This window comes from Nematolebias whitei, chromosome 14 (genome assembly GCF_014905685.2).
Source record: "Nematolebias whitei isolate Nwh7 chromosome 14, NemWhi1, whole genome shotgun sequence".
Taxonomy (NCBI): Eukaryota; Metazoa; Chordata; class Actinopteri; order Cyprinodontiformes; family Rivulidae; genus Nematolebias; species Nematolebias whitei.
In genome coordinates, this window is record NC_056511.1 from 30,327,840 (window position 1) to 30,338,322 (window position 10,483).

General features: G+C 43.3%; 1 protein-coding gene across 1 annotated transcript in view; it reads right to left on the reverse strand.

Annotated features, from left to right (window-relative positions):
- The window catches only part of specc1 (sperm antigen with calponin homology and coiled-coil domains 1), a 314,251-nt gene that overhangs the window by 65,197 nt on the left and 238,571 nt on the right, over window positions 1–10,483 (reverse strand). Inside the window, exons 8-11 of the mRNA XM_037687657.1 lie at window positions 9,139–9,302; window positions 5,549–5,649; window positions 5,373–5,448; window positions 3,721–3,865 (exon numbers count right to left, since the gene is read on the reverse strand). Coding sequence (XP_037543585.1) covers window positions 3,721–3,865; window positions 5,373–5,448; window positions 5,549–5,649; window positions 9,139–9,302 — 486 coding nt within the window. The remainder of the gene's footprint in view (window positions 1–3,720; window positions 3,866–5,372; window positions 5,449–5,548; window positions 5,650–9,138; window positions 9,303–10,483) is intronic.

Here is a 10,483-nt window from a genome sequence, read left to right on the forward strand (position 1 = left end):
AAATGTTAAATTAAGACTGGTACTGCAGACCAAAAACCAGTGTAAACAGAATCATCAGAGGTGAAGTCAGGCACACTTAGATGGTTATATTATGATTATATTAGGGCCAAACATATAAATGTGTGCCATCTACAATAATAATAGAATAGACTATATTGTGGGTTGCTCTTTCAATAAGTGTGAATTTTGTTAAGTTTCAGACTCAGTTTTTTAAGCAAACTTGAGAATTCTCAACATGCTGTACTGGACAGATTTCTTACAGTTTTAACTTTTTAAAAGTCGGTCCTACAGTGGGTTGCAAAAGTGTAAAAGGTACCATCCATCCATTCATTATCTAAGGCATTCCAGTCCAGTCGAGAGACCATGTCTCTCCAGCATGCCCTGGGTCTTCCAGGGGTTTCCTCCCAGTTGACCATGTCCATAAAACCTCCCTAGTGAGGCCTCCTTACCAGTTGCCTGAATCGCCTCGACAGGCTCCTCTTGATGTGGAGGAGCAGCGGTTCTACTCATTGTGTCTCCCAGATAACCTAACTTCTCACCCCATCGCTAGAGGGGTGTGGTTGGGAGGAACGGCCCCCCTGATCTGAACCAGAGTGGTGTTCTGTTGTTGGACTTCTGTGCTCGTCATGGATTGTCAATAACGAACACCTTGTTCAAGCATAAGGGTGTCCATATGTGCTCTTGACACCAGGACACCCTAGGCCGCAGTTCGATGATCGACTTTGTCATCGTCTCATCTGATCTGCGGCCACATGTCTTGGACACTCGGGTGAAGAGAGGGGCGGAGCTGTCAACTGATCACTACCTGGTGGTGAGTTGGCTCCGATGGTGGGGGAGGATGCCGGTCAGACCTGGCAGACCCAAACGTATTGTGAGGGTTTGCTGGGAACGTCTGGCAGAGTCTCCTGTGAGACGGAGTTTCAACTCCCACCTCCGGGAGAACTTTGAACATGTTCCGAGGGAGGTGGGGGACATTGAGTCTGAGTGGACCATGTTTCGTGCCTCTATTGTCGAGGCGGCTTACCAGAGCTGCGGCCGCAAGGTTGTCGGTGCCTGTCGCGGCAGCAACCCTCGAACCCGATGGTGGACACCGTCGGTGAGGGATGCTGTCAGGCTGAAGAAGGAGTCCTATCGGGCCTTTGTGGCCTGTGGGACCCCGGAAGCAGCTGATGGGTACCGGCAGTCCAAGCGACAGGCGGCTCGGGTGGTTGCTGAGGCAAAAACTCGGGCATGGGAAGAGTTCGGAAAGGCCATGGAGAACGACTTCCGCACGGCTTCGAGACGATTCTGGTCCACCATCCGGCGTCTCAGGGGGGGAAAGCGGTACGCCACCAACACTGTTTATAGTGGGAGTGGTGTGCTGCTGACCTCAACTCAGGATGTTGTGGGTCGGTGGGCGGAATACTTTGACGACCTCCTCAATCCCACCGGCACGTCTTCCACTGAGGAAGCGGAGCCTGGGGACTCTGGGTCGGGCCCTCCAATCTCTGGTGCTGAGGTCACCGAGGTGGTTAAAAAGCTCCTCGGTGGCAGGGACCCAAGGGTGGATGAGATTCGCCCAGAGTTCCTTAAGGCTCTGGATGTTGTAGGGTTGTGTTGGCTTACGTGACTCTGCAATATTGCGTGGACATCGGGGGAAGTTCCCCTGGATTGGCAGACCGGGGTGGTGGTCCCCCTATTCAAAAAGGGGGACCGTAGAGTGTGTTCCAACTACAGGGGAATCACGCTCTTAAGCCTCCCTGGTAAGGCCTATTCGGGGGTTCTGGAGAGGAGGGTCCGTCGGATAGTCGAACCTCGGATTCAGGAGGAACAGTGCGGTTTTCGTCCTGGCCGTGGAACACTGGACCAGCTCTACACTCTCAGCAGGGTCCTGGAGGGTGCGTGGGAGTTTGCCCAACCAGTCTACATGTGCTTTGTGGACTTGGAGAAGGCGTTCGACCGCGTCCCTCGGGGGGCCCTGTGGGGGGTACTCTGGGAGTATGGGGTACCGGGCCCTTTGATACGGGCTGTTAGGTCCCTGTATGACTGGTGTCAGAGCCTGGTCCGCATCGCCGGCAGTAAGTCGGGCTTGTTCCCGGTGAGAGTTGGACTCCGCCAAGGTTGCCCTTTGTCACCGATTCTGTTCATAACTTTTATGGACAGAATTTCTAGGCGCAGCCAAGGTGTTGAGGGGATCCGTTTTGGTGGCCTTAGGATTGCGTCTCTGCTTTTTGCAGATGATGTGGTCTTATTGGCTTCATCAGATCGTGATCTACAGCTTTCGCTGGAGCGGTTCGCAGCCGAATGCGATGCGGCCGGGATGAAGATCAGTTCCTCCAAATCCGAGGCCATGGTCTTGAGCCGGAAAAGGGTAGAGTGCCCTCTCCGGGTCAGGGAGGAGGTCCTGCCCCAAGTGGAGGAGTTCAAGTATCTTGGGGTCTTGTTCACGAATGAGGGAAAAATGGAGCGTGAGATCGATAGGCGGATAGGTGCAGCATCTGCAGTGAAGCGGGCGCTGTACAGGTCTGTCGTGGTGAAGAGAGAGCTGAGTCAAAAGGCGAAGCTCTCAATTTACCGATCGATCAACGTTCCCACCCTCATCTATGGTCACGAGCTTTGGGTTGTGACCGAAAGAATGAGATCTCGGATACAAGCGGCCGAAATGAGTTTTCTCCGCAGGGTGTCTGGGCTCTCCCTTAGAGACAGGGTGAGAAGCTCGATCATCCGGGAGGGACTCGGAGTAGAGCCGCTGCTTCTCCACGTCGAGAGGAGCCAGTTGAGGTGGCTTGGGCATCTGTTTAGGATGCCTTCTGGACGCCCCCCTGGTGAGGTGTTCCGGACACGTCCCACCGGAAGGAGGCCCAGAGGAAGACCCAGGACACGCTGGAGGGACTATGTTTCTCGGCTGGCCTGGGAACGCCTCGGGATTCCCCCGGAAGAGCTGGCCCAAGTGGCTGGGGAGAGGGAAGTCTGGGCCTCCGTACTTAGGCTGCTACCCCTGCGACCCGACCCCGGATAAGCGGAAGAAAATGGATGGATGGATGGATAGTTTATTTGTTTTAGAGTTCAGAGTTGAGTCGTGATGATTCTGGAGTGAAACCAACTCAATGCAATGTCCAGACTGCAGGCGGTAAGTGTAAAACACTAGCAATATATATATATTTGGCATCCCTCCACCTCCATGGTCTTATTCTCAAAGGCTTACAGTTTTCACCATCTGCTCTACTATCCAGAAAAAAATACACATTGAGTGTATTGTGAGTGTAACTCACATTCAGTGAGTTCTGATCTGTAGTAAAACTTGAGGGTTAGAGGCCATGGGAAGACCATGAGCCATGGGTTGCTCTCAGTACGGTAAACATTTAACACGTCGCTGCAGCTTTGCTGTTAAATTCATTAATTTTATGTCTGAAGCATTTGAACCCTAGAAGCCTAAATGTCCTGTCAAAAAAACTTTTCACAGGGGCCAGTCTTCACTTAATCAAAAGCTTTAACCTTAAAAAACAAACAGAGCTATAAACTGATTTAACTAAAAATCTGTTTCTTTCAAAATGGCTTGTGCTCAAAGAGCTATGTAGAACTGGACATTTATTTTTTAATTGTTTATAAATGTGTTATAAAACCTCACTTCGAAAGTTTGCAGGTATCCTTTTAGCTTGATTGTTCTAACCTGTAATCACGACTAACAGCAGAGGATAAAATCATAGTTTATTGTGTTTAATGTGTGCAGAGTATTCCCACCTGAGCCTGCTGTGGCCTCGGCTGAAGCTGAACAATGCAGTGTGGCTGCTGAGGGAAGCAGGGCTTTTTAAAACACTCTCCAGAGATGGGCTCTTCCTCATGAGGCTGGTAGGTTTCAGGTCCTCCCCAAAGCTTGACAACTTATCTGTGGAGTCAAAAGATGCAAGAAAAGGAAGGAGACACAAGAGAATGTGACCAAAGAGTAAAATAAATAAATAAACCCAAACAGTATCCTGAAAATATTTCATTCCACTCTGGAAACAATGTTTAACTGTTCCACAGGGACTTTTACAAACTTGTCCTCTGTGAGTTGTTTGAGAGCATTTTAAGTTCTGGGTACCACATTTACACAATCAGTTTTTAACATAACATATATTGAAATCTTTGACAGTCAGAAGAAGCCGGATGTTTGCAAGTCATAGTTCCTTTTCATTTTATCTTTAGTGAGGATACTGACTCGTAGTAGTTCTTTGACCTTAACCACCATTCAACCACATGACAGCTAATTAAATCTGTAAACTGAACAGGAGGAACAGTGGTTAGCACCATCGCCTCACTGTCTGCATGTTCAACCTGCAGCACCAGCAGGGGTTTTCTCCAGGTGACCAGTTTCCTTAGACAGAGCAATCTGAGGTAAAGTTACAAGTTATAAATGGCCAAAGGACGTCTGTGTCTTTGAGACAGACTTTTGAGCTGTCCAGCTTCAACTATCCAAACTATTCATGTAGCACCAACAAATGTTTTAATGTGTTGAAAAGATGGAGTTCCAGTTACAGCTCAATTCAATCAAATCTAATTCAGATTCCAATTCAGTTCAATATGGACAGAATTAGGGGTTGAAGATAGTCAACTAGTCGATTGTAAGATGTCTCATGAGTTTTTATATTTCACGTCAGTTAGTTGCAGTCACCACCGCTCACCCCGCTGTTCTCAGCCCTATTCCACCCAATCCACGTGGTGGATGAAATAAAATAAAACTAAGTACAGCAGAGTGGGCAGTGTTGGACTCCACCACCGCCCGCCCCGCTGTTATTAGCCTTGTTTTTTACATGCCGCATGTTTCTTTCACTTTTGCAGCTTAATAATAGTTTTGGTTTTCCTGTGATTTATATGCAGTATGACAAATGGTAGGAGTATAAATATACGCCCGATAGTTATTTTTTATTTTTTGTAAATAATAAATGAAAGGTTTCCTGCAATTTTTATTTATTTTTTAGCCAATATAATATAGCATCTTGAGTTCCTATGACAACATCGACTAGTCAACGTCGACTCGACTTTTATCATGTTAAAGTCGACTTTAAAAAATATGTAGTCGTTCAAACCCTAGTTAGAATCATGATATGCAAATTTAACATGTTAAAAACGTTGTCCATCAATGAACACCAACAAATTGCACTGAATCATCGGTTTGATTCAAATCTGCATCCTGGACGTGCAAAAGGTGGGAGTTGGTGTAGAACAGAATTGAACAGGAAGACAGATCCTGCTGGACCAGACTCAGGAAGGACAGATGGAGGCGAGAGGCTGGAAGTTTCATATTGTCTAAAGTCATCTGGAATGAGCTACAGATACCTGGGTGCCTCTGCCGGATGAAGCAGTAAAGGATGGATTTCACACTCGTTAAAAAAAAAAATCTGAATCTTACATACCCCGAGAAAGAGAGAACTCTCCGTGGTTTATTCTTTTTTCCAGTGTCTTTGATAGTGGTTTTATGTATGTGTGCCTCTAAAAGAAAACAAAAACAAAAGCACCTTATTACAACCTGACACACATTCTCTAGATTAAAGTGCATACATTTTAAAAAGACAACTGAGTGGATGAATACCTGGATGGGAGAGACGGCTGCAGCTGGAGCCGTGCGAACAGGAATGGCACTCAGCGGGCTCCTTAGTGAGGAATACATTTGAAGTGTGTGGGCTGGTCCATCTGCAAAATCCAGGGTCGTTCTGAGTACCATTTCAAAACAAGTTGCTGCATCACCTTACATTATCAAATTATTATTGCATGCATTGTGTGGAATTCAATTAACCACTGAAACATTTAATGTAACGACTGTCTGGTCAGATATATAAATTGAAAAAAGCTGGAATAAATTAAAATGTTTAAACTAAGAAATTGTGTTATCCATAAAAGCTGGTTCCAGACCAGAGTCTGGTCGCAGTGAGGCCCAGACATTTCTTTCTACAGACGCCTCTTTCCTCAGGCCAGCCATGAGACAAAGTCTTTTTGGTGTGTCCGGGGTCTTTCCCAGGGTATCTTCTTAGTTGGACATATCCGAAACGCCTGAACAGGACTGATTGTGTCATGGACATCTATGGACTCATTTTAATAAATCAATGTTGTCTGCTTCGTCTCATAGTCTCCCCATGGCCTCTAATCCTCAAGTTTTACTACAGATCAGAACTCACACGTTAAATGTGTATTTTTTTTCTGTTTTAACAAATTAATGTCTGTAAACTCAGTTTACCATCCCATCCACAAATATTGGTTAAAGCTCTGTCACGCAAAGAACAAGCCACATGTGAAAACCAGAAACCAGAAACGTCACTGTCTTCTTTGGGCAAAGGCTAATTTAGAATGTACTGAACTGAAATGGAAACTGGGAAACCCAGAGGGTGGGCCCCAGAGGCCATCTTAGCACCAACAAAACTGTTTTTCCACTTTGGAATATGCTGTTGGTGGAGAATCAGTTTTGTTTGGTGGTTCCTCAGGCTGAAGAAGTCCATTGGCTGACAGACAAAACATCTCAGCACAAAAAATAAACCGTCCAGATGACCTGACTGAACATTGTTGGATTTTATACCTGAATTATTGAGCAAGAACTTTGATGAAATGAAAACTGTTTTGAAAAAAAAAAATTTTTTTGGGGTGTGTGTGTGTGTGTGTGTGTGTGTGTGGGGGGGGGTCATTTGTTCTAAAGAGGAGAGGGACCATAAGTGTGCAGTTCAAAAGCCTGCCTTGCTGATTGTATGAGGGTGCATTATTGTCTAGGAATGGGCAGCTTACATGTCTGGAAAGACACCATCAATACAGAAAAGTATTTAAAAGTTTTAAAACAACGTGCTTTTAACTCTAGTAAGAAAGTGTGCAGCACAAAACCTGCTATAAGGACAGACAGAGACAGACAACTCATCATAATGTAATATACTTTTTAGGGCATATAAAAATGGGACGTCAGTCCTCTCCAAAAACTCCAGCAACTGTCTCCTCAGACGTTACCAGCAAATAAACATGGCCCTGTTCCAACTTTCTTAAGATGTGTTGCTGCCATCAAACAAAAAATTAACTTTTTCCTAAACAATGGTACAATTTCTAAGATTTAGCATTTGACGTGTTTACTTTGTTTCATTTTGAATAAAAAATGAGTTTATGCGATGTAAAAATCATTGTGTTGACTTTTTATTTATATTTTACACAAATTTCTAACAGTTTCAGAAATGGAATTGTATACTTTTTCAAGGAAAAACTCAACTTTTGCAGTTTTTGTTATCATGTTATATAAATTTAAAGTACTAATTATAAACAAAATGTCATTTTTGATAATGCTATGAATATACAGCTGCTTGTCATAAAATTAGAGTATCATGAAAAAGTTGATTTATTTCAGTTATTCCATTTAAAAAGTAAAACTTGTATATTATATTCATTCATTACACACAGACTGACATACAGTATTTCAAATGTTTATTTCTTTTAATGTTGATGATTATAACTGAAAATGAATGAAAACCCCAAATTCAGTATCTCAGAAAATTAGAATATTGTAAAAAGGTTCAATATTGAAGACACCTGGCGTAACACTCTAATCAGCTAATTAACTCAAAACACCTGCAAAAGCCTTTAAATGGTCTCTCAATCTAGTTCTGTAGGCTACACAATCATGGAGAAGACTGCTGATTTGACAGTTGTCCAAAAGATGACCATTGACACCTTGCACAAGGAGGGCAAGACACAAAAGGTCATTGCTAAAGAGGCTGGCTGTTCACAGAGCTCTGTGTCCAAGCACATTAATAGAGAGGTGAAGCCAAGGAAACGATGTGGTAGAAAAAAGTGTACAAGCAATAGGGATAACTGCACCCTGGAGAGGATGCTGAAACAAAACCCATTCTAAAATGTTGGGGGAATTCACAAAGAGTGAACTGCAGCTGGAGTCAGTCCTTCAAAAACCACCATGCTCAGACGTATGCAAGACAAAGGGTTCAGCCATTGCATTCTTTGTGTCAAGCCACTCTTGAACAAGAGATGGCATCAGAAGCATCTCGCCTGGGACTGCTGCTGAGTGGTCCAAAGTTATGTTCTCTGATGAAAGTAAATTTTGCATTTCATTTGGAAATCAAGGTCCCAGAGTCTGGAGGAAGAGGAGAGGCACATAATCCACATTGCTTGAGGTTCAGTGCCAAGTTTCCACCGTCACTGATGATTTGAGGTGCCATGTCATCTGCTGGTGTTGGTCCACAGTGTTTTCTGAGCTCCAAGGTCAACGCAGCTGTCTACCAGGAAGTTTTAGAGCACTTCATGCTTCCTGCTGCTGACCAGCTTTATGAAGATGCAGATTTCATTTTCCAGCAGGACTTGGAACCTGCACCCAGTGCCAAAGCTACCAGTACCTGGTTTAAGGACCATGGTATCCCTGTTCTAAACTGGCCAGTAAACTCTCCTGACCTTGACCCCATAGAAAATCTATGAGGTATTGTGAAAAGGAAGATGTGATACACCAGACCCAACAATTCAGAAGAGCTGAAGGCCACTATCAGAGCAACCGGGGCTCTCATGACACCTGAGCAGTGCCACAGACCGATCGACTCCATGCCACGCTGCATTGCTGCAGTAATCAGGCAAACAGGAGCCCCAACTAAGCATTGAGTGCTGTACATGCTCATACTTTTCATGTTCATACTTTTCAGTTGGCCAACATTTCTAAAACCCCTTTTTTTAATTAGTCAACATTAAAAGAAATAAACATGTGAAATATATCAGTCTGTGTGTAATGACTGAATATACACATTTCATTTTTTGAATGGAATTAGTGAAATAAATCAACTTTTTTTATGATATAATTTTTTGAGCAGCGCCTGTATGTACGATGCAGCACTTTTGTAAACATTTTCTTTTGATGTGGTGAAAATTTCAGAGAATATCACTAGGAAAACCATCTGCATTGTTGCAGCACTTAAGCTCAAAACATCTCATCCGTCACAGATGTCTCACAAATACAAATCCTGTCTGACCTGACTCGGGTCAGCTCAGGCAAGACAGTCGAGTACAGGAGAAAAGGCCTTCGCTGCAGAGAAACGGCAGATATTCATGCTGGATGTTGCATCATCTCATCAGCTGTTCGGCTCTACAGTTACACTGATGCGAGGAGATGCCTCGTCAGTGTATGTGTGTGTGTGTGTGGAAGTGCTCGCTGCTCACTCTGTTCAACAGTATCAAAGGACTTTATGAGGGATTTGACAGTAGCTCCTGGCTCTGAGCTGGCATCTCCGCTGGCGTCGGCGGCTGACGTGTGGATCATGGAGATTCCACACCAGTGACTGTTGCTGTCAGAGTCAGGCACTCTCACCTCATCACCTTGGGACCTGCCACACACAAACAGGGTTTGCTGTATACACATGTAAAACTCACGAAGAACAAAGTATGTGTATGAGGGAGGATCTGTCATGACAATGTGATGTGGTGACTGGACTTTTTAAACCTCTGACTTTAAACCTTATCTTTTAACTGCTGATCAGTAAGAATGCTTAACAAAAAGAGTCAATTGATCAGTTTATTGATACAATCTGTCAATAGCTGATAAAAAGTTAAGAGATAAAACCTAATTTAGTAACATAATCAGAACAATCAAGTCATCATGTTTACACCCATCGCTCTTGGTGGACTTCTGGGGTGAAGGGTTCAGAGCCTCTTCATCAGTGATGAAGGAGAAACATTTAACTCCAGAAAAAGACTGACAGAAACGCACAAATACAACTGAGCTGAAGTCATTTCATTTATTTATTTACCTAATAAACAACTTAGGATTTAATCCACATACAGCAGAGTATTTTCTCGACAGAATAAATTACCAAAACAAACTCTGTATCGTATATCAAAAGGTTTATCACACTGTTGTCTTCTTTTTCTACATAATACTTTTCATGTTTCCTAATGATAATTTGAGCACCAGCATTGGGCTTTCTGGCTGGAAAATATGGCTTTTAAAATGTGAATAGTTAGTATAAGATGATGTTTTGCACCAGCTATTTCATTTGTGTACACATTTCTTTTGGGATTTGATCCAAAATATTCATTAAATACAAGAAAATTCATAAAGATGTTGAAGAAATATCTTAATCTGTTGAACAATGTTCTCATTCAGACCTCTTGGAATCAAGTAGAAGGTCTGAGTGGTTCTTTCTATACCAGTTTTTAATGCAAGGAAAACACTGAGTTATGTAAGAAAATCATTTTACAGTGTTTAGGGGAAAACATAGACACAGTTTTCTTGGTCTAGGATTTGAAATACATCACCAATGTTTAAGTTTGTGTTAGCAAAAAAAAAAAAAAGCCCTGAGGTTTGCGTTTTGAGTTTTTTTAAGTCCAATATTGGCAGTAGAATATAAAAAAATAAATATAATTTGTTTAAAAGTAAACTGATATGAAACAGAGGTGTATGCTGATAAACTTTACAGACTTTTAGAATAAATGTGTTCAACAGCACCATCTCATGGTTAAAATGTTAAATTAAGACTGGTACTGCAGACCAAAAACCAGTGTAAAC